Genomic DNA, 23,856 nt, shown 5'->3' with positions numbered 1-23,856 from the left:
TTACAGGAATATATTTTGAGCGTTCAGGTACAGCCACTGCAGTCATCTTCATTCCTGCTAAGTCACGAGGTAATCACAGTGGCACAACTGATTGGGAAAGAGACGGAAATGGAAAAACTGAAATGGTAACTAGAAAGGGGAACTACAATAGGTTCTGGTTGACCATCATTTCCTGTTTGCGTCTTGCATACTGCATATCAGACGTCAGTACTGTCACAGTGTTCAGTTGAGAGGTAAAGAAGAAACATCCACAGAAGACGATGACCATGGCTGATGGCCCAGGTGCTCTCGAGTTTGAGGAGGATGAAGAGTGTTGGATGCGGCTGGAAGACCACAGGATGCTTCTCATCAAGACCATTGAACCTTCACGAATAATACCATATCTGAGACAATGCAAGGTGCTTAACAGTGAGGATGAGGAACAGATTTACAATGACCCGAGTCTGGTTGTTAGAGGGCGTAAAGTAGGTAAGAAACCTGAGTCTGAGACAGAGCCAAAACACGTGGGCCTTATCCCTTTTCTTGTATTGGTGCTTGATTTTAGACATTGTTGTTTAGGTGTGCTGCTAGACATATTACAGCGGACGGGTCTGAAGGGATATGTAGCATTCCTAGAGAGTTTGGAGCTGGACTATCCTCAACTATATCAGAAAATCACAGGCAAGGAGCCTTCTCGGGTCTTCTCTATACTTGTGGGTAAGTTCACTACTTATTAAAGCGTGCAATATTAGGTCATGGTGTTTGTTGGTAACAGTGTTTTCACTGGAAAATAATGATGTATCCTAAACATGCATTTAGTTCTAAAACCTAAATACAGTGTTAGATGTGGCTTTTTTATTTTCATTTTACATGGTTTACTATCACTATCAGATAAAAATTGATTTTTTTTTGTTTTATATAAAATACATTACAACTGTGTTGGCATTAACACGTGTCATTTTTTCATTTATTTTTGGTTTTTATTTCTACATTCTTGATTTGCAACTGATGAACAGCTTACTAATAATCAAGTAAAATAAATAAAGTACAGAGCCCCTAACGTGACATGATTATTATTTTTTAATAAGGAATGGCCACAAATGAATATTTTCAGCCCACAAGTTACAATATAGAGGCCACGAGTTATGAGAAACTTATCTTGTGGCCTCAGTATATTAATTAATGGCCAAAACTTATTAATAAATAATCACCTAGTCACCTTAGGGCAGGGCTGCATAACTCCAGTCTTGAAGGGCTGGTGTACAGCACAGTTTGGTGATCTTGCTGTTCGGACAAACCTGATCAACTCCTGTGTTAACTGGCAGGTTTACTAGATGTTTGCAGGACACCGACCATCCAGGACTGGAGTTGTGCATCCCTGCTTTAGGAGCTCCATAAAATAGGCTACAAATCCCGTAAAGTATCTAGCCTAACGTTTAAAATAACACTGTAACAACACTTGTTCGCCCCCAGACACCGCGGGTGAATCCGGACTGACCCAGTTCCTCATGAGTGAAGTGACCCGCCTGCAGAAGGCGCTTCAGGACGAGCGCAGGTCGAGGCTCGAGGTGGCGGCGCGTGCTGCCGAGCACATGGACTCCTATCGGCAGCTACAGACGCGCGAGTGCGAACTTCGCAAACAGCACGAGCGCGTGCTGCGCATGCGCGAGGACCGCGAGAAGCTGTGGGACGAGGCGCGGCGCCTGAAGGACGAGAACTACAGACTGATGCACGACGTGACGCGCCTCAGCGAGGAGAAGAACGGCGCTCTCATGCGCACGCGGGACCTGCAGCTGGAGGTCAGACAGGCAGAACGCACTCCCTGAGCACGTGGTCTGTTGTGGTCAGCAGAACATTTTCATACAGTGTGTTGTTGACGTGAAATAGTTCATGGGCCTCGCCCACAACTCACTCTGTCTGCCTGTAGACCGTAGAGTTTAAATAATAACAGAGAACTCGCCGTCCATTTTATCATTAAGGACAAACAAAATACCCTCCAGGGCTCAAAGGTAGTGACTGGGGTGGTTTATTTTTAAGTTGCATTGCCCCTAGGCTTTGAAATTTATTTTTTTACCTAAAAAAAGTTGTGAAAAAGTACAAATATGCCCCTGTCCCCCTGTAAATGTAGTTTACGTTTAAATGATAAGCTTATAAACTTCACTTTTGTAGTGCATTTTAATGCAGCTCTAAGTGCTTTGAACTAAAAGCAACAGACAAATAAAATAAATATGGTATTCACATAACATCTGCAAAAAACAAGATGCAGAAATAATAGCAGTGGGAAAAGGGAAATAATAACAAAGTCATAAAAAATAGAATACAAGTATGATAAAATTCCAGTAGAAATGATTGAATAGTAGTTGAATGGTAAAGTGAAAAAGTAAGTTTTTAACTGTTTCTTATTCAACTCAACGATACAAGGAGGCTTACGGATATTTATTACTAATGTGTTCCAAATCCGAAGCCTGCTTCATAAAATTAAGGTACAGACTGTGACCTTAAGGACCATGTAGTACTTTTGATGGAGTATTTACATTGTTAGTGTCTTGAGATAAAAAAATGTACATGGACAGTCCCCTTTTTTTCTCAAAGTGCACCTTGAATTACACTCACTTCCTTAGGCTTCATCTCAAATGGCTCCATACTCCCTGAGTGATGTAATATGTAGGTTATGAAATAATAGCTTCTACAGCCAAATAGTGCCTTGTATGTGTAAGAGAGATCTATTAAGAATTCATTCATATGGTGCACATCTCCATATTGGACATACAGTGCACTATTTGGGTGTAGAATCTAGTGGTGCTCTTGGTGGTAACTATTTTTTGTAACTATTTAACAAAACAGAACCTTCATGACCTGCAAAATGATATATATTATTCTAAAATCTTAAAATATCCAAATGATTCCATTGAATATTAAAACATATAATTTAATAAAATATGTATGCCTCATAGCAAGAGTTCTCAGGAATCTATCTAACCTTCTTATTAGGCTGGTGGCATGTTAGCCATCTTAATATGACGTATAATTATTGTGATCAAAATAGGTAGTCTTTCGAAAACATTTATGTTAACATTAGATGTTAGTGGGTAGACTGACATGCCTTGTGGGCTTCTACTTGTCATATTTTCTATTGAAATTGACTTTCATTATGTGGGGTCCCATTCATACATTCGCTCTGGGGCCCATAAGGACCTAGTTATGTCTCTGGTAGAATCCACATAATGCGTTATATAGGGAGAAAAGAGGCATTTGAAATGCAGCCTTAGGAAACCTGTGGATAAGTTGTCATGCACAAGTTGTAAGCTTCCCTCTTCCCCATTCGTCACTGACTGCGGGTTTGCTCTTTTTCAGATATTATTTTAGACCTTTTTTAACACAGCGGTGACACTGATGTGGCAATGGCATTGTAGTGGAGTTACTTGGAACACACGTCAGTACCACTGTAAATTGAGTGTGGTGAACCACTTAAAAGTATATATAGCCAAGCATAGCTCTTGATGGAGGGCTAGGGGATGATTAACATGAATTGTGTATGACAACAGGCAACAGTATCTAACTGCACACGAGCAATGTAAATAATAAATATTCCCATTAATAAAGTCTCAGTCTGTTTTTTTTTAACACAGTCCAAAATGGTGCTCTGTTCATGTGTAGACAGTGTAGCTGTTTATTATGATCTTCTTACTGTGCTATAGCAACATTTCATGTGATTAAGCTCTGAGAACGAACTTCTTTGTTGTCTGACAGATTGAGAGACTGAAGCACAGCTTAATGAATGCAGAGAGTGATTCCAAGATTCAGCGCAAACGGACGATGACACTGAAGAATGCCATGGAGCAAAGGCCTAGCCAGGAAATGATCTGGGAGCTCCAGAAACAGAATGATCTTCTCACTGCTCAATTGCAGGAGCTTCAGAATTCTTCTCAGGTAAACCAGCCTAAAAAAAAACCCCCAAAACAAACAAACAAAAAAAACATATGGGTCCTGCTAAGTCAAAATTATTTCAATGACTGTGATTTTTTCCCAGGTCCAAACATCAGAGCACAACAAGCTTAGCATTCAGGCGCTGGAAGATTTCAAGAAGCAAAGCCAAGCACAACATGAGGATTTGGTGAATGACATTTATGCATTACGGAGGGAGCTGCATGATGCAAAGGAGCTGCGAGATAAGGTTTGTGCAAATGTTTTTATGTTTTAAGCCTAGCCACCACGAATGTCCACATATTCTCAGCAGCAAATACCAGGAATGCTCTAGAAGAGTTACCTTATGTTTGCAGTACCAAGAAAAGAAGGATGAACTGGAGCTGAAGTGCGCAATCTTAAAGAAAGACTCCAAGATGTATTGTAACCGCATGGGGGAAATCTTGAAGCAGCTGGATGAGGTCATCAAAGAGAGAGATAAGGTGATGAAATCAAATGATTTCAACTCGTCTCTATAGCGGTAGCAGTCCACCATCAAATTAATCACACTGCCTTTTTTTAACCACTTCGATGTCCCAGGCCTATTACACTCTAAAGCTTATTATTCAGTAACTACATAGAAAGCAATGCAAAGTGGCTTAACTTTTTAAATGGTCAAAATTTTATTAAATACTTAAATATTTATTAAATACTTCTACAACCTAAGAAAAGCTCAGCCAGTTTGCAAAGTCTGATAGTTACTGAATAATAAGCTTTAGTAGGTAATAAGCCTGGAATTTTAAAGGATTAAGTTATAAGCAGTGAGCAATGGAAGCTTTAAATGTCCAGTCTCTATTATGTTGTAAAAGCCCTTTTTTTTTCTTTTAAAAAGGCTATTGCTGCACGTGAAGAGTACCACCAGGAAAACTGCAAAAGCCTCCAGGACAAGGACAGGTACCGCAAGCAGATCCGTGAGATGAGAGAGCACTATGATGAGCTTCAGGTCCAGCTCTTCCGGACTCAAGGAGAAGTTGTAGCCCTCCAGGCAAAAGTTCGCAAACAGAAACACTTACAGCAAACAATAGCAGTAAGCAACTGTCATGTTATATAGGACTGTGCAGAAGCCAGAGACCAGCCTTTCAGTCATTTCCAGTCAAAATTGCCATCAAGTACAAGTTATTCAGTTTTCAGCATCAGGGAAAAAAAAACAAAAAATACATATTTGACAGAAAATTACACAGAAGCCTCAACAACTAAACCATTTTTTCATTGTTTACCTACAACTTTTATTCTTTTTCAGGGGGCTTCCTTTCAGTTTTTTCCAAGGGATATTTTCCAGGGATATTTTTCCACACCTTCAAAGTTCAGTCTTAGAAGTTGATTTTTTCTCTTTTTCAAGATCCAAGTAATCCCAAATACAAATTCTTTTGTGTCTATTTCCTTTTCCCAGTGACATCTTCTTGACAGCTACACATCCTTTCAGGCTCATAGTGTTGAGTTGTCTTCTCACAGATGAACAGAAACGTGTGGATTTTTTCAGATCTGAAGCAAGAGTGGAGCTTGATTTTCTCCTCTCTCTCAAAGATGAATGCTTAGCGTTCTGTTTGTCTGATGGTGACAGGCCTGGTGGTCTTGTATTCTTTTTATATTTTTTAATCATTTTTTGAACTTTTTTTCTAAACCTTCCTTTGCCTTTTTTCCTCCATATACAAGTGGATTGTCTTTTATCCAATCTCTTCAGAAATATGTCCTTAGGCCATTTTATATACACATGAGAAAGACATTTGCGAGGCAGCTAAGGTGCATAGTTGCTTGTGTGAATGTTAGTGTCTTTTTGAAGGGGAGCATAACGTCAGTAACTTCTTTTAGGAACAGGTTTTGTTGGGAGGACACAGCTGTAACTGGTTGGTTTTAAGAACGATTGAAGAGTGGCAGTAGAGTGCACAAAAGTGAAGAGTGGACAAATTAAATGGTTATAGATTTTACTAAATAACTTGTACTTAATGGACAATTTGACTGGAAATTAAATACATGAAATGGTTTCTGATACTCCCACATTATCAGATGAACTGCAAACACAGTACAGTACATTTTCATCCAGTGCGTCATTGAGTGAAAAATAAATTACTATTCTTAATAGTTTAACTGACAACTGTATGTATGATTGCAGACAGTGCTTCATCACTTTATTGTAGTGAACAAACATGTTATGTGTCATTCAACAGTAATGTGATAATATATTATGAATGTAATGTTTCTCTTTTTTCCCACCAGACATCAGAAGAAAGCTTTTATCAGAGCTCATTGGAGGTAAGTGTGCTGTGATCTTTTTTCATTGTAAAATCTAGTCAAAAAGTTCATTGCATTGTTGTCCACTCTGAATGTGTATGCATCTTCCCTCTGTTGCACAAGTTCCCGTTTTGTTGCTATTTCTTTCTGCTTTCACATGAGAACCATAACAACTGACTCTTTACATTTTCCACTTTAGCTAAAAAGCCAGACAAGTGAGGAGGACATGAAGGAGAGATATGACAAAGGTGCTCTATTTTTAGTGACTTAGTTTCATTTCATGTATTTATTCCCCAATTAGCAAATTCCCAGCTCAAATACCTAATATAAAAAATAAACCTCATTCACTGCTCAATAATAGATCTTGTTAAACCACAGTTATAGACCAGTTTTTCACATTTTTGTTTGTTTGTTTTTCTCCTTTCTTTGTTAGCATCAGGTATAAGTGAGGATTCTCAAAGTGCAACGTCAGGAGAATACAATGTATGCATAAGTATCAAAGACCCATGTCCCTCAGAGGTGAAGGAAGAAGGATTTAAGGTAACAGAAGACTCAAACTCAATAAAAATAAAAATGTTCTTTATAAGATATTTGGAAAACGAGTATGCCTTCTCTTCACATGTTTTTTTTATATTAATTGTGATACAGGAGAGGATGTTCTCTGAGGAGGAACTATCAGCTGGCTACACGCTCAGGACGCGATACAATTTTCATTACAGAAGGTTCGTATTGTGCCCTCAGCTACTGTGCTTCCAGCAAAACCGATGCACTTCAAAATCATATAGTCCTGTTATGCTTTTTTAGTTGTTCCTGGAATGATCTAGGTTGTTTTTAAAAAAGTAAATCCAGTCCATCAAAATCACAGAAATAACACCTTTCTTAATGGTTTCTAATTGTGTACTCTCATGACAGGAAACGTGCTTTGAGAACAAAGGCTACTGTTAAGGAGAGTGTCATAGAGTGCAATCATAGTATTCTGGACAACACCAGTGGGAGTGACAACACAGACACAGATGGAATATGACATAAGCAAACCAACCAGGGGAGGAAATGTCGCCTTTGCTGAATAGCTTGCCATCAACCTATGGAGAGGCCAAAGGCTAGAGATTTTTTTTAACATAAAAACACTGTCACTGATCACTTCAAGTCTTCTCACTGGTTGGCTTATTATCATCATCATCATTATTATTATTATTATTATTATTATTATTGATAAATGTACCATAGGCCTATGCTCACAGCATCCACAATCATTGTCATACTACTGAATAATTATTTTTTTCGAAAGTCTGATATATCATGAATGTAACAAAATACAGATGCTTATCCTTTCTTGTGTGTCAAATGTCTTTCTCTTTTGTATTTTTACAAAGAGCAGAAATGTTTTCCTCTAACATGCACAAAACAAGTTTCTTATTGAAACAAGTTGGCATTTAATTTAAGAAAATGAAATTAGGTACCTTGCATGTTGACTATAGCTACACATTAAAATACAACGAAAATGTCCTACTGTGTCTATAGGAAATCCAGTCATGACAGCTGCTGGTTGGATCTATAGACCAGGCTGATCCTCTTGCCGGCGCTCTCAGTTGGACTTTTTGTCCTCCGGTCGCTTGGTAACCACAGCAACCGAGAAACGCTAGAGCAGTAGCTGCAGCAGTACAGAGTGGAGCCCTTTTCATTTTCCTTGTTAAAACTCAAACATGGGGCTCCCCAGATATAAAGATAACAACTTCTTGCGGTACCACATAATTTATATTTCATTACACAGCCGAACTGTGATCTAACGTTAGTTCATTAGTTAATTAGATAGAGTTTGTTAGCCACTGCACAACAATGGCTGAAACTCGCGTTGTTCCGAGCGGAAAGGTATACCGACAAATGTTTGATGCCCAGGTGAGGGAAATTATTTGACACTTTATTTGCGATCAACACTTTACGAGCAAGGAGTTTCGTTAGATTTAGGTTAGCTGATAAGCTATTGTTTTATCATCTATCTGAGTCACGGTCATGTATCCCTGTTGGCATCAAAACGGTTGGCAAGACAGTCAAAGCTGAGTCTGAACATCAGATCGGTGGAAATATGAATGTGAATGGGGTGGGGAAACTTTTACGGCCAGTTAAAATGTATTTTACCACGTTTTAACATGTAGCTAACACTAACGAATGCTAAACAATAGATTAGCACAAACTTTAATTTTGAGTTGTTAATCTAAGTTTACAACGTCAGCTAAGATGCACTAAATGGACAAAGGTACTTGGACACACCTTTCAATCATTGAATTCATGTTTGATAATTCGGTTCAAAAATTGAATTCATAATTTCAGGTTATGTCATTCAGTCCCATTGCTACAGGTGTATAAAATCAAGCACCTAGCCATGCAGTCTACCCATTTGTGAACGCATGGGTCGTTTTAAAGAGCTCACTGAATTTGAGCATGGTACTGTAATGGGATGCCACCATTGCAATAAGTCAGTTTGCAAATTTCTTCCCTCCTAAATATTCCATGATCAGCTGTGAGTGGTATTATTGAAAAGTGGAAAGCATTTAGGAACCACAGCAACTCAGCCATGAAGTGGTAAACCACATAAACTTACAGAGCAGTGTTGCTGAGTGCTGAGGTGCATAGTGCATAAAAGTCGCCAACGCAGACTCAGTAAACCTCCAAACCTCCTCTTGCATTAACATCAGCACAAAAACTCTCGATGAGCTTGATGGCATGGGTTTCCATGGCCGAGCAGTTGCATGCAAGCCTTATATCATCAAGCACAATACCAAGCGCCGGAAGGAGTGGCGTAAAGCACGCTGTCACTGGACTCTTGAGCAGTGGAAACATATTCTGTAGAGTGATTTCTCTATCTGGCAGTCTGATGGACGAATCTGGGTTTGGTGAATGCCAGGAAAAGCTTACCTGCCTGACTGCATTATGACAACTGTAACGTTTGGTGAATGAGGGATAATGCTGTGGGGTTGTTTTTCAAGGCTTGGCATAGGCCGCTTAGTTCCAGTAAAGGGAAATCTTAGTGCCTTAGCAAACCAAGACATTTTGTACAATTGTGTACAATTGTGTACTTTGTGGGAACAGTTTGGGAAAGGCCCTTTTCTGTTCCAGTATGACTGAGCCCCAGTGCACAAAGCAAGGTCCATAAAGGCATGATTGGGTAAGTTTGGTGTGGAAGAACTTGACTGGCCCACACAGAGCCCTGACCTCAACCCCATCAAACACCTTTGGGATGAACTAGATCAGAGACTGCGAACCAGGCCCTCAAGTTCAACATCAGTGTGTGACCTCACAAATGCTCTTCTGAATGTATGAGCAAAAATTCCCACAGACACTCTCCAAAATCTTATAGAAGGTTTCCCAGAAGAGTGGAAGCTGTTATAGCTTCAAAGGGGGGACCAGCTCCATGTTATTGAGGTTAGAATGGGATGTCATAAAAGCTCCTGTGGGTGTAATGTGTAGGTGTTCCAATACTTTTGTCCATATAGTGTGCCTTAGCAGACTCCTTGAAGATGTGTGGCTTCGCATCGCTGCTTCACTCTAGTAGGCTTTTTTCTGTGATGGTAGCTTCATTCATTGCACATATTGTTTGTATTAATTGATTAAGAAGTGTGATCAGTTAATGGCCATTTTAAGCAACTAAATTTAATAACACTTAAAATTAAATGCAGGAAAACACTGTACAGAAAACTGCTCCTTCTGTGGAGGTGGGTGTTAACAGGAATACTGACAGCACAAACTGATGACACAGCAGACATTTTTTCTTATTTCTTTAAAAGTATTGGCTCAAATATGACCAATCAAAATGCTAGGCAGATTTTGCAAAGTCCAGCCAATTATTACATCCTATATACCTTCGGGTATTTCTGCAAAATGCATAAATACTAACTTATACAGACGTCAAAACAGTTGGTTTTTCCTTCTTAGGTTCATTTATCTTTGTCTCTTCATGAGACTCGGAGGAGGCGTGTTACAAATGATGGTTACCTCAGTGGAGATGACCCTATAAGCAGAGACACAGATAGTGGGCCACACCAGCACGCTGGGGCTAATCGAGGCTCTGGCGATATGACTATAAGGTACAACATTCATGTGATAAATTTGGTCTACTTTATGTGCCCTGCTGAACAAATGTCTTCATCATTGAGTGTTTCTGTTGGTTCCTGATGTTTTTGCAATGTGTTTTGGGTTTTTCAGTGGGTTGATACCACAATGCAAAGGATCACAGCTAATGGTTTGACTAATGACTGATTTTAAATGCCTTTGATTGTTTCCTAATGGGATCTAAAGGCACATGTGAGAGACTTTCACAAGACCTTCCTCAGTGAATCTACTGAGAAAAGTCTTTAACTGAAACATGTACGCAAAAAGTTTTACATATACAGCAAGTTATATTATGTGTATTGTGGCTGAATATGTTCAGTTAAAGTCTGTCAAGTCTTCAACGTTTATTTTATAGTGTATAAAATATGTTGTTTGACAGGAACCAGACACTGTCAGGCATTAGGAGTGAGGATCGTGTTGATTATGAAGAGATTCGAGGATTGCCTGATAACGTTGGTTGGTAGAGTTCGTAATAATGTTAAAGAACAGAGCACATTCATTTCACTTTATTTCATCTGAAAACTCTTTCATGCAAACTCTTCCCACAGTTTCAGCAAAGACAGGCTCTGACATCATTGAGCGGCTCATGGAGAAAAGACAAAGGGATCACACAGAATCTGTCGCTCAGCTTCAGGCAGACCTTTCTGTGCTCAGTGTGGTACATGCCCTGATATGTTTTTATTCAGACCTGGTGATGAATATGCATACATTTTAAAACTGTATCAAGAAGCCATGGTGTTACTATAGATCGGTCATGTCATGTTGTGGCTTGGACTCAGTAGTTGTCTTCAAAACAGTTCATTTGGATAGCCCACTGTAGATGCTTTGTAGATGCATTTAACTTACATTCAACTAAATATCTATTATATTCACCTTAATGTTCACTAACCCCAACACTTGACCTAATCCTGACCTTAAATCTAGTTTTAAACCTAACCCTGGTATTAATTCTTCCTAGCCCTAAGACTGTTGAGAATCAACACTAGATGTTTTGTTAATAATTTGCACATCTGTAGATAATCTATAGGGGGCTATCCAAATAAGGTGGTACCATTGTCTCTTCTTTCTCAGGGATATGAGCCATTGTTCAAACAAACTGGAGAAGATATCCTTCTCAGACTGTCAGAGTGTGATGACAAGCTAGAGAAACTTTTGCAGAAGGTAGAAATCGTTGCTGATTTAGAAGCCTTCAGCTATCAGGTGAGTGTCCACATCTATGTGGTTTCATAATATGGCTTATTAGTAATAGTATAACATCTTTCAATTTATGAGGGAATTTGTATAAATTCTGTGCTCAGGTGGCTGTTGAGTTGTTGACATCTCAGTGTGGCAGATTTTGTTTTCATTTTCTCTCAGGATCTGCATGAGTTTTGGAGCAATGTTAGTCATGAGTCTGCTATGAGGAGAAAGTTAATACAGGAGCTGGATGAGACATTCATCAAATTTGAGGCAGAAAGAGCATTAATGGTACATGTGTACAGTGGATCCGTGTTGAGATGCTGTCCATATTGTCATGCATAGACATATGATGTCACATTATATGTAATTTGTCTTTGTTCTCCAGATTTCAGCATTGCTAAAGAAATATGCGGCAAAACTTGAAAAAATCAGTTATGTCATGCCCTCTGACGTCCATCGTCTGATTGATAATGAAGCTATGGTAGGATACTCTCTCTGTAGAAAATGTCATGACTTTTTTGAAGCCTGTATGTATTCATGATGGGTTCCTTTTTCACAGATGATCAACCAAGCATTATTGGCAAATAGGCGAGCTATAGCCAAACTGCATTTGAACCTGATGGAAAAGGATCTGCAGAAAGAGGCTCTTCACCGTCAGAAGTGGGAGACCAAGCTTCAGGACTGGAAGAGAATCAAAGTTCTGGCTGCAGTCAGATGGTTTAAGTCAGTCCAATAGAACACATTCTGCCTCCATATTGAAGTGTTGAATATAGTAACATAGATTTTATTTGGCAAAAAATATGTTGCCCCACTACTTCAGCTTGATGAGTGGAAACAAAAACCAAACCATAGTCTTGGGAGTTATAAACTTATGTTTATAACTGGGAATACAGGCTGTTGTGGAAAAGCATTTCAATACACTACACTACAATTTACTCTAAGACTAGATTTTATCTATGTCTGGTAAACTGACCCTTTCATATAGAGCGTACAGAAAAGTATATTCATTATTAGTCCTAAAGCATGATAAAAAAGAAATTACTTCTCATGTTTCATTTTCAGAAACTTCATAAACAGCCCTGCAATTCAGAGCCCTAAAAATGTACAAGACACTCTGAACACCATGTGGAAAACGCAAGAAATGTACAGTGAGCAACGTATCAAAATCCTTGAGCAAATCAGGTGAAGTATTTAAACTTGGACTGCAAACTACATTTTTAAAAAGCATGGTTATAGTAACATCATTTTGAATTTGTGTTTCTGTTTGAAGAACTATGATCCCTCCAAGATGCTCTAAGGCATTAGTTGCTGAATGGTACTCCTCTTTGTCTTTAGTCAATGAGAAAATTGGTAAGAATATCCTATTTGTATATTGACATAATATATTTAAGCATAGTTTTTTGACTCACTGTGCCGATATTACAACTTTTCAGACTGCATGCACATTGACACAATGACGAAACTGCGTAAATATTATGAAAACACCTGGCAAGAATGTTTGGCAGAAACTGAACGCTTCAAGGTTAGAGACATAATGATTTCATATTTTCCATTAGTAGAGTGTTTGTAACACTGAAAAACAGATAAAACCTGCCCCCATTTTCATAAACAGAATGAAGTATCTACATATGGATTCACTTCAGATGAGGCACAGGACATCATTAATGCTGATCTGCTACCTGTAATTGGCAAGTGCCAGAAACAAGCAGAGGGACATTTGGCAGCAATGGATGTAAGTTCAAGGAAAGTACAGTATCTGTAAAAAAGAATTGGCTGCCTCAAAAAGTTAACTGAACAATAATCCGTGTGTTACTTTCTGTGAACCTTATTATTTGAAGTTCAATAAAATATAATGGTCAGTGCTACTATTTTTTCAAAATTAGATCAGTGAGAAGTGAACAGTATAATAACAGTTTTCCTTGCATACTATGTTGCCTTAGTACGCACTGCATGTACCTCTCTGCCGTGAGTGGATTTAAAAAATATATACACACTTTTTAATTGCCAAAATCTTTTCTCAAAACTGTTGTAAAACAATGTCTCAGGCATCAGGCAGCATATTTGTAATTATTTCATGTAATGACTTCTGTGATGTAGCTTTTAGAGTCATTAAACGCTTCAGACATCTGGTTCCTATCACCACCACTGTGAACAAATCTGACTTGGTTAGTTTCACTAGAATGGCGCATTTCACGTCAAACCACTCTGTGTGACTTTTTTACATCGTAATTATACACAAATGTAGAAAAAGTGTGTAATCTTCATTTTTTTATTTTACAGAAAGCTTTTGAGAATCTGGCCAAGACTGCCGCCCGTTTGAGTAAGTCCTTGTTCAAATTAATGCGTGGTGCAGCTCACCTGTGGGAGGTGCACGGTGCAGGCCTGCAGATAAGAGAGCAGCAGCTGCAGGATCAGCTTGAGGAAGTTCGCTATTACTATGACCAGGAAAACCAGGTGAGGCGGATCACAATGTCCTAACCCGTTTGCATGTAGACAGAGGTCAATTAAGGTGAGTCTTTCTGTTTTTGTCTAGTGGAAAGTTGGATACTCCTGTGTTATTGTTCAAAGTAGTTACTATACAGTTGACCTCTGTTGATGCATATGCAATTATTTTAGAAATGCCTTTCCATACGAGTCTGCACAATTTGTGTTTTGCTGCTAGAAAAAAGAGGCTCAGCTGGACGTGTTGATGGACAAACTCAGACAGGAAAGTACAGAGGAAGCCCTGAAAGCTGCATTAGAGAAAACTCTTGCTTTCTTGGAGGAAGTTAAGGATGGGTAATCAGTTATTTCTGCTTTTTTGAGGGGATATACGCATCAAATCACCCGATTTCAGAACTGCTTGTCTTGGATTTGCTTAATAATTTTCAGGAAATAGCTACTGTAAAAATGCCTAAGGCATCAGCTAACATATTATTATTATTATTATTATTATTATTTAAGAAATATTGTCAAAATTTTAGTATGTCTTTTTCCAGATAGTTTAGATATACAGAATCACAGAAGTTTATGTAGCTTTAATTTTTGCCCTAAATGAGTGCTAAGGAAGAAAGTACAAACTTTGATAAGTTATTACCTTTTAAGTGCTGAAGCTAGATTTATACATTTTTCAGTGCTTATTCTTAGATTTAAGGTATGTTTAACCTAAATGGGATCTTGAAATAATAACTACATCAGATCATTTTGTATTTATTAATCATATCACAGTACTTTTTTATTTTACAGTAAAATTATTTCCTGGAAGTATTAAGCAAGTATTATTGTGGTAGTTGGGTCAGGAGGCTTTGCTTTTACATGGACTGACCATAGGTTCACTTTGTGGTTTAGTCACCATAGCTAATATCCAGATATTTTCAATTTCGTGTTCTACAGACATGTCACTTTCTATAAAGAGGAAGTTGAAACAGTGGAGAGTTTCCCTGCAATGGTCCTAGAAGAATTACAGTCTTACAGCTCAGCACTCAGTCGATACTTCAGTGTGAAAGAAGTGTGCAACCAGGTACAGATTCAGTCTTGACTTGGCTTCATGCAAATAAACTTGCAGCCAGTACTGTTGTCATAGTTCCCTACATGTATACATCATCTTCATTTACTTTTTAAGATTTTTGGGTCATAAGTAATCCCAAGTCTGTTTACATATGCCAGGATCTCAAGGAGCTTCAAACACTTTATCCTTCTCTTAAATTTGGTGAGTCAAAAATCTGTGTCATTCACTTTTCTTGGAATCTGTCGATATCTTTTCATGTACAGTACTGTGCAAAAGTCAAAGAACACCCTTGATTTGTTTAATTTCTAGTCAAAAAAGGCCATTAAGTACAAGTCACTCTTTTTCAGTAGATATTTGTGAGGACATTAGATATAAAATAATCCACTGGCATAAGTCAAAGGAAAGTACGTTTTAGAAATAGGAATTTTTAGAACTGGAGTTCAAACATTTTTTACAGACATAAAGGAAATAGACTCCTAAGACCTGGTAGACCACCAAAACTATGAACTATCACCATAAACTTAACAAAACAAAACACATAGCCTTTCATCACTGAGAGATAAGAGAAAATCAAGGTCCACTCTAGCTTCAGGTCTAAAAACATTCCACAGGTGCATCTGTCCATCCTTCCACTGTGTGAAGACAACTCACTGTTGTAGGTCTGCAGGGTATGCAGCTGTCAAGAAGCTGTTACTGAGACAAAAAGCAGTTGTTGAGGTTTCTGTGTAATTTTCTGTTCAATATGTTTTCTGCTATTTTTACGGACGCTGAAAAATGAATAACTGTAATTAATGACTGGTAATTGAATAAATGAAGGGTGCTCTGCTTTGCACAGCATTGCATGTTTGATGTCTGACTGCTGAATTTTATCAGATGCCAGCATAAAGAGGAAAAGAACAGTAGCAAGTCCGAGGAGGAAACACCAACCAGATGTTTCCCAGAAGGCAAATCCACATTGCTCCATTGACTCAGTCTTCACAGAGGTAGATATATGTGTGAATTTTATTCCTAACTTATTAAAAAATTCCATTGTGTTTGTTTTTTATGGTTTGTTTTGTTTTTTTGTTTTGTTTTCTAGCATGACCTTAATGATTTCTCACAGGAATTTCATGACCCTCAAAACAATGAAACTTTCACAACTGCAAAGGGCCATGTGTTTAACTGCTACGGCTTTGTAAGGCCATGTGAGGGTGAGGTGGATGTGAACCTTGAGGAAGTGGAGCGAGTGTTGTACCCAAGAAGTCTCCTGATTGAATTACAAAAAACGTAAGACTGGTGTATTTAAAAGCAACAAGATAACACTAGTTTCTTGTTATTGTCGTCTGCTTTCAAATCTGGTTTGTCCCACTGTTGCAGCATTAGAGAAGAGTTCTTTAATCATCTTGAGGAGAGGTTTTATGCAGTACTGAATAACACAGTGACAATCGTCCAAGCCAAGAAGGAGGAGCTGAAGGCTCAGTTAGATCTCCGCCTCCATCTTCACCAACCTCGAGCCAAGAGAGTTGAGGTGGAGATTCATGATGTCCGAGCAGGTGTGTCCTTACCCGACTACCGCTGTTAATTACTGATTGTACTGTAGATTCATGACATATCTGCTTTGCACATGGTTTGAACAGTATATGATAATGTAAATATGGGTATTTTAAAACTTGTTTGCACACTCTCTGTATGATGCTTCCAGCTGAACTGATCTCACATCGAGATCATGTGGATAGACATTGCAAAGGTATCCAACAGGCCTTAGCTGATTTCCAAACCGACTTCAACGAGCTGCAGGTCAGACAACACAAATTAACTGAAAACTTTCGCTCTCAAATCTACAACATGGAGGACACTTTTAAAATTGCTACCAAATCTGACAAGTAAGTATCTTTGTGATTAGCCAGTAATAATAACAGTGGAAAAAAGATTTGGGCTGGGTTTCGTGTTTTGTGCTCCATGCTTATCTATGTGCTTGTCTTTAACAGGCTGGTAAAACTTTGTGCTTCACTACAAACCAGCTTGGTTGAACACATGAATGTCATTCAGGAATCACAGAGACACTTCAGACAAAACATAGAGCTCAAATTTGAGGGCCTTAGAGAGGCTAATGCACAATTAATGAAATCTTTCAAGTAAGTCGATGATATATTTTCGGGTTTTAGTGTGAGTCTAGTATAAATCAGGGAATAAACCGTCTTTTCTGTTATGTAAAGGCTGTTTTCTGAAGGAGGAACTTTCACACCCAAAGAGATTGAAGTATACCAAAAGCGCCTAGAGAAGATAGCCAAGCGAATTGACTCAGCTGATGAGGCTCTTACGCTGCAGATGGAGGGCACAGAGTCCAGATGCCTAGAAAAGGTAACAGTTATTGAGTGACTGAGTGCTACTGAACTATACCTTTTTCAGTAGTGTAGTTAAGAAGTTAACAGTGCACTTTTGCTGACTAAATGACTGAAACAGAACACTTATAAGTAATTTATTTCTGTTTACTTTGTCAGGCAAAAGATGTAATCAACAAGTTTGAAGAGAAGTTCCACTTTCTAACAGTGGATCTAATGTTTCTTGAGAAAATCCAAGGAGTGCTGACAAATACACAGGTCCAGATTAAAGCTGAGGTATTTTAAACACTTTGAAGGTTATTAGTAGGCTATTAGGAATACTCTGCCTCTAACTGTAGTCCATTCTAACAATATATATGTGTACCTGCAGGTAATGAAAAGCAACATGCAGAAAAAGGTGATCACTACTATGATGAGTGAATTGGAAGAAATGATCCATGCTTGTGCCCAAGCCAGTCCAGAAAAGAGGGTAAATCATATTTACAGTTGGGAATGACCAATGCATCAACTGATATTAGAATATACAGACATTTATATTCATGACAAGCATGTTCTATGTATTGTGAATTACACAACTAAAATGTAGAAAATGTACATCGGTTTATATGAAGTGTCTTACAGGTTATAACTTCAGAAGACATCTCCAGTTTATCAGCTTCTCTGATAGAAGAACTACGAAAGAGATGTCAGTATCTTGACTGCTTTTTGGTATGTTGCAGCACCACTACCAGTGATTGGGCTGATGTGTTGAGCCCCCTGTTCTCTAAGATCATTATGTTATTTAAAGATTATGGTAATGATGACGATGACCATCACTCCACTGTTATCATCATTTCCTTAATGCAGGACCCTTCTATGGCTGTTCCACTACCTGATGCCCCTTTGCAGGGGGCATTTGCAGTGGCTGCTCGTCCCCGCTCCCGTAAACAGGAGAAGGTACTAAACCCAGCTGGGGACTCCCTCCTTCAGCCCAGCCGCATGGGAGTTGCCTTTATGAATGATGCAGCTGTAGGAGTGATAAAAGGACTGCTTAGGTAAGAAAAAAGCTATTAAGTGGAAGAACGAAAAATTACAGATTACTAACATTAACCATTAGAACCATTAGTCATTTTGTAATTACATAATTAATTCCAAAGTTACATAATGAGTTAGACTTCAATTTACATGCTGTATCTACAGGTTTAAGCCTGCACATTTGACTTTTTCTGTTATTTTGCTGTTAAGAAATTACACAAATGTGGCAAAAATATCTCATAGTCTACTTACAAACAGAAATTTTGGTTGTACTAGTTGGAAGTTTCGGCACTACTGACAGAATTTCTCTTTTTTTTCAAGTCAAGAGTGAGAAATAATGTCTAATACCAAATTACACAATGCTTAGCGGTTACTGAAACTGTGATTAATTTACACCAAACACAGTAGTTACACAATAGGATATGCAAATATATTTCTTAATGTTATATGTAAATTATATGTTTTGTTCTAAACACAATAGCAGTAGTTCAGAAAGAGCTGAAATAAAAAGAACAATCCTTTTAACTTCTGCTAAACCCAAACATTGCTTCATGTTTGGACAGCGACTGTTTCAACATCTTGGTAACACCCGACAACCCGGAACACATAGTTTCTAACTGACTTGTTCACCACACACTGTCTAAATTTTCCCTTATCAAAACCTCAGGATAAGCAACCCTCAGGCTAATCATGAGGTCAGTGCAGATGTTACAGACCGAAGCTCAGCGGCAGTAACAGGTAAATAACATTAATGTGAACAAGTTACATCTTGAAGTTAAACGTTGTAGTTTGCTATCTGACCCATCAGTCCCTGTCAGACCAAGCTCTCTTGTGGTGTCAGGTCAGAGGTCAGGGAGGAGTCAAAGCCAGTCAGGCCTGGAGACCCTGTGCAGGAAATCAGCTGAGTCTGTCAGCTCACAGAGGTTAGCAAAGTCCATTTTACACCAAAATGTTCTCAGATCACACTTTCACCTTGGCTGACTTTATTATGCGCATCTTTGTTTTGTGGATGTGTCATGTGGCAATTTTCTTTTGGTTTCTTTTTGATAATGTGGTGGTTTATTCCTGTATTAGGTCATATTGGGACTTTTGGTAGTTTTTAATCTGGTTTCACCCTGTTATCTAAGTCTCCTCTGGCAGATGCCAATAATTAGCTAGCATCAATCTGAGGTAGAGAGCCATATTTATCTTCCAATGAGAGCATGACCAACTGTCGTTTCAAGAATTCCCAGCTATGGCAAGTTGTAATAGGGTGCGACCTTTTCAAATGATGCATCTCTTGAGAACCCCTTTTGTAGTTATTTGAGGAATATTCAGCTGATATTTATACCGTCTAAAATTATTTTTTTTTCAGTTTAAGAAGATTCTCCAAACCTACTCGGTTTGATAAAAGGTTCCAGGTGTTTGGCTCTAAACCTGAAGATCAGAAGGGCAAGTAAGTATGTAACAGGCTACATACTTCAAACACACTCTGTTGTATGTACTATATACTTGGCAGCGGAGATGCTCTCATAAATGATGTTGCTGTAGGAGTAATCAAAGGACTGCTTTACACCAAAGGGAGTTAAAAGAAATGACATAGATTTTTCTTAAATTCACTTGTAGTTTACATTCTTATTTTCAAATATGATTGTAATAGTGCCGAAAGGTAGAAATAATAGAATAGTTCTTCTTGGTTGATTTTTATTTTGATTTAAGAATTGATTTTTAATCAATAATATAATGACACATACATATAATAAAATATAATAATACATAAAATTACATGGAAAATCCTTCATATGGAGTTGATGATCCTTTTTTATTTGTGCTATTTTAGCCTCACTTTTAAAGGCTTTCTTGGCAACATTCTGTGGCAAGCCAATGATATTCTTCTCCAGGTGGCTGAGGTATGCACACTCTAATTACAGTTCTTCTGTCTGAATTCTTGCAAAATAACTCAGAACTAATCTTAGTTCAGAATAACTCAGATCTATTAACTCCCCCAATCAGGACTACTACAAGAAGAAGGAGCGTCGTCCTGTCAGCCGCCCTCAGTACATCCAGGAGTCCTTTGAGCCGTGTGCTGAAGAGCTAAACAAGAGGCTTCTTGTCTACCAGAGTCAGTCTTATGAGTACCACAGCTGCTGTGTGCAAGGTTAGTCTGTCCCTGTGATCACATTTACACATGAATGGAGTCTTTTTGATGTTGCGAAACATCTAGCTTTCCAAAATTAATACACAGATGAAAATTACACAAATATGGCACCATGTAAGAACAGTAGCTGATGTTTACTTCTCTGACTAGAGTTCCAGCAGCAGTTGAAGGCTATTGAAGAGTGTATCTGTGACATGCCTGAAGTGCTTCTCACAAAACTGAGGGATCAGCATTTGGAGGATCTGAGCCGGAATGTGATGCTGATCCGTCAGCAATTTGAACAGTTTCAGCAACAGAGTGAACAAAAGAAGGTAGATGCCTCGTGTTAACTGGATAAATTGCATCCTACACTTAAAAGTAAAACCTAAAAGGTTCTTGGCTTGGTTCTTGAAAAAACTGTAACCTTTGCATTTAAACTTCAAAAAGGTTTAAAAGCACCTTTTGATGGATTTTTCTTTGATATACCACTTTTGTAAATTAGATGTGCAAGTGTGAAGAACCTGTTTGAAGTTTAAATGTAAAGGTTCCTAAATGGTTCTTTGAAAAAACCCAGAACCTTTACATTTTAATTTGCACATCTCATGAAAGGTTGTCTGGGGAACCAAAAAGTTATTTTATACTGTGTGCTTTTATTATAGCTTCCATTCTTTTTTGGAGACTTTCTGGAGAGTTTTTCAAAGAAATCTGCAGGGATATTTTTCCACACTTGTAAAGTTTAGTCTTAGAAGTTGGTTGCATTTTCCGTTTCTCATGATCCAAATAATCCCAATTACAAATTTACACTTATCAGTTGATAAAACTTTACTCCACAACTCAGATGTCTAGTTACAGTTTGAGTGCAAAATTTCTTTTGACAGTAAAGGCTTCTTAACACCTAAACATCCATTCAGACTCATATTGCTGAGTTGTCTTCTCACAGTGGAAGGATGGACAGAAACACCTGTGGATTTTTTTCAGATTTGAAGCAAGAGTGGAGCTTGAATTTCGCCTCTCTCCAAGATTAAAGCTTTCAGTACTGCTTATCTAGTCGTGACAGTTTTGGTAGTCTACCAGGTTGTTAGGAGTCCCTTTTATATCTTTTAATAATATTTGAACTTCACTTTTGGAAACTCCTGTTTTTCAGTAATTTTCTTTTGGCTTTTCCTAATGCAAATGGAATCTTTTATCTAATTTCCTTTGAAATATCTCCTAAAGATGAACCTTTACTTATTGCTTGAAAGTAAATAAATGAAGGGTTGTTCTTGCCATTTGCACAGTACTGTAGGGGGTTCCCAGTGCCAGTTCTGGAAACCCCTAGCTCTGCACATATTTGTGTCATCCCTGGTCCAGCCAGTGAGACACTTGTTAATGAGTTAATGAGTCAAATCAGTTGTGTTCGATGAGACAAAACACCAAAAATGTGCAGTGTTGGGTCATCAGGACTGGGGTTGGGATCCCCTGCTGTAAGTGGTTCCCAGCCTTTGTCGTGGAGTCCCCCTGTTTTGCATGTTTTGCTGTTTTCACTGCTCTTACACACCTGATCAATTTAATCAGCTAATTAACAAACACTATCCAGGGCTTTGGCTACTACAGGACCAGGGTTTGGGACTGATTGCACACACCAAACCAGTGTTGTTAATACATTGTACATTCCTCCTCACCAGAAAGAACACAGCAATCAGCTGCGTGTTCGTCTGAGCCACCCTGCGTGTGAAGAGGAGCTGAGCAGGCTGGTTATGGTTGAGCAGGACAGGCAGGAGGAACAGAGGAAGGCTACTCAGAACAGCAGACTGGAACTCCAGGTCATACCTGCTTTATGCTGTCTCTTCAGATATGAAAGCTATTGTTTATGACAATCATTTGATTTTTATGTTGTTTTCTAAAAGGCCTGTATTAGGAAGAACGCAGACGAGTTTGTGACCGCACTTGCAACTTTGACAGAGAACATTCTCTTCCGATTGGACAACATGCTGACTGCTGACGAGGTCCAAGGACGATGTAGGTAGTCTGTTGTAAGGGCATGAATAAAAGCATGGTTTTGACACAACAAAGGAAAACAAACAACTCACAAAGTTAAACATAAGGCCAGACGGACAACAGAAGGAACTATCAAAGTGTATTTAAATAAAAAATTAATCTTTAGGACATTCAGGCATTCAGTCATTTTCTTTAGTTGTGATTCATAGATTCATTTCATGCATCCCAGTTTAAACTTTATATAACTAGTGACATATCTAAGATTACCATATTTGAGAAAAAATGTGGATTGCATTGTTTTGAAATGGGAATACATATCAAAATCCTGAGTACTGGATCTGTAACCTAATAATTGTTTATGACTGCAGTTGTCGAACCAAAGCAGGAAACTATCACAAAGCTTGCTCGTCGAAAACACGCAGGTACACTACAGGAGGAGGACAAAAACAGACCTTTATTGGAAAGAGGGAGCAGGTACAGACTGAGACAATCTCATACCTCAGTCCCAACAGTTCCCATAAAAGAAGTTCTTGTATAAAAGAGATGAGATCCCACTTATTATTTTAGTTTTCATTTTATAGAACGTGGCCTGGAATTCACTATTTTGGAACCACTGATGACTCACTTGTTAACCAGAAACAGCACACGACCACCACTATAACTACAGCTAAAACCACAATGGGGCATCTCAAAGCTATAGAGGTTCGAAATGTGTTGCATCAGGTAAGTGAAAACACTTTGTACTACTCTCTACAAGCAACCTACAAGCCACATATACACTTAAAGCCAGTGTTATTGAAGCTCCAAATTATCAAAAGAAGTCTTAATGGGCAAGTATACTCCCTGTAAGCCTACAGAAGGATTTTTTGTCATGTTGGCTGTGTCTAACGTGTCTAAATGTATCTGTTTAACCCAGAGCTATGAGGAGAGGGTGATGGAAGAGCTGAAGAGAGTTGAGAAGTCTAGCCGTGAGCAGGAGGCTGAGCTGCTGCGTTGGCAGGAGCACTGGAGAGTCCAGCTGAAGACTTTATCTACGCTCAAGTCAGAGTGACTGCAAGCCGTTAATGGACATGAAATTTCTGGAATGCTCCTGATGCATCAAATACCCTAAAAAAGTGCTCTGTAAAAATATTGATTAGATCTTTTTTTTTCTTTTCAAAGTCATATATTCCTACTGCATAAAATACACTTTTATTTATCAATCAGGCATCATGGATTAGATAGTGCTGGATCTTCTTCTTGTTACTAATGTACTGAGAGCAAAGGGACACAATTTTAGACTGCATTTTTAAAAGTGGGACAAATTAAACCTATACAACAACCATTCTGTGGTAAACATTGAGCTACTCTATTTCTTGTAGTGTATCACTGCCAATCAGGACAAATCTGTCAAATTTCCTTTACCATAATAGTGGTAATAAATTTGAAAAGAAGCACAAAACACTGACTCAAGTAAAAAATAAGTAATTTATTTCTTATTTTCA

General features: G+C 38.4%; 2 protein-coding genes across 3 annotated transcripts; both read left to right on the top strand.

Annotated features, from left to right (window-relative positions):
* Positions 1-75: 75 nt before the first annotated feature.
* Positions 76-7,503, top strand: card9 (caspase recruitment domain family, member 9). 2 transcript variants are annotated; one of them, XM_036598300.1, is made up of 12 exons: positions 76-468; positions 559-696; positions 1,453-1,778; positions 3,730-3,909; positions 4,010-4,153; positions 4,260-4,385; positions 4,775-4,933; positions 6,157-6,192; positions 6,371-6,419; positions 6,605-6,711; positions 6,820-6,893; positions 7,084-7,503. In XM_036598300.1, exons 1-12 carry the CDS (start codon positions 261-263, stop codon positions 7,193-7,195), a joined length of 1,659 nt encoding a protein of 552 aa, XP_036454193.1. In that variant the 5' UTR covers positions 76-260; the 3' UTR covers positions 7,196-7,503. The 2 variants fall into 2 exon arrangements, with proteins under 2 accessions (XP_036454193.1, XP_036454192.1); XM_036598299.1 differs by having other exon boundaries at positions 4,775-4,969.
* Positions 7,504-10,138: 2,635 nt separating this feature from the next.
* On the top strand, positions 10,139-23,837 carry ccdc180 (coiled-coil domain containing 180). The gene is made up of 36 exons (XM_036598297.1): positions 10,139-10,253; positions 10,658-10,734; positions 10,827-10,936; positions 11,350-11,478; positions 11,635-11,745; positions 11,843-11,938; positions 12,017-12,180; positions 12,520-12,639; positions 12,728-12,807; positions 12,891-12,979; positions 13,070-13,189; positions 13,738-13,911; positions 14,120-14,235; positions 14,830-14,956; positions 15,103-15,145; positions 15,818-15,927; positions 16,047-16,210; positions 16,301-16,476; positions 16,626-16,806; positions 16,912-17,058; positions 17,140-17,284; positions 17,425-17,541; positions 17,636-17,734; positions 17,887-17,973; positions 18,112-18,299; positions 18,947-19,017; positions 19,121-19,202; positions 19,634-19,714; positions 20,099-20,168; positions 20,272-20,416; positions 20,567-20,727; positions 22,060-22,197; positions 22,282-22,393; positions 22,741-22,846; positions 22,954-23,095; positions 23,289-23,837. The coding sequence occupies exons 1-36, from the start codon at positions 10,243-10,245 to the stop codon at positions 23,421-23,423; spliced, it is 4,224 nt and encodes a 1,407-aa protein (XP_036454190.1). The 5' UTR covers positions 10,139-10,242; the 3' UTR covers positions 23,424-23,837.
* Positions 23,838-23,856: the final 19 nt, after the last annotated feature.

The sequence above is a fragment of the Colossoma macropomum genome, unplaced genomic scaffold (genome assembly GCF_904425465.1).
Source record: "Colossoma macropomum unplaced genomic scaffold, Colossoma_macropomum, whole genome shotgun sequence".
NCBI classification, from domain to species: domain Eukaryota; kingdom Metazoa; phylum Chordata; class Actinopteri; order Characiformes; family Serrasalmidae; genus Colossoma; species Colossoma macropomum.
The sequence above is the reverse complement of the archived record's forward strand: the minus strand, read 5'-3'. Positions and strand labels throughout refer to the sequence as shown.

What these genes read in the sequence shown, in the direction of transcription:
- card9 (XM_036598299.1), top strand. Translation starts at nt 261, where the DNA reads ATGACCATGGCTGATGGCCCAGGTGCTCTCGAGTTTGAGGAGGATGAA. An exon ending in TGTTAGAGGGCGTAAAGTAG is followed by an intron (nt 469 to 558) that starts GTAAGAAACCTG and finishes ATTGTTGTTTAG; the next exon opens with GTGTGCTGCTAGACATATTA. An exon ending in TTTATCAGAGCTCATTGGAG is followed by an intron (nt 6,193 to 6,370) that starts GTAAGTGTGCTG and finishes TTTCCACTTTAG; the next exon opens with CTAAAAAGCCAGACAAGTGA.
- ccdc180 (XM_036598297.1), top strand. An exon ending in TAGAAGCCTTCAGCTATCAG is followed by an intron (nt 11,479 to 11,634) that starts GTGAGTGTCCAC and finishes ATTTTCTCTCAG; the next exon opens with GATCTGCATGAGTTTTGGAG. An exon ending in AACAGAGTGAACAAAAGAAG is followed by an intron (nt 20,728 to 22,059) that starts GTAGATGCCTCG and finishes CCTCCTCACCAG; the next exon opens with AAAGAACACAGCAATCAGCT.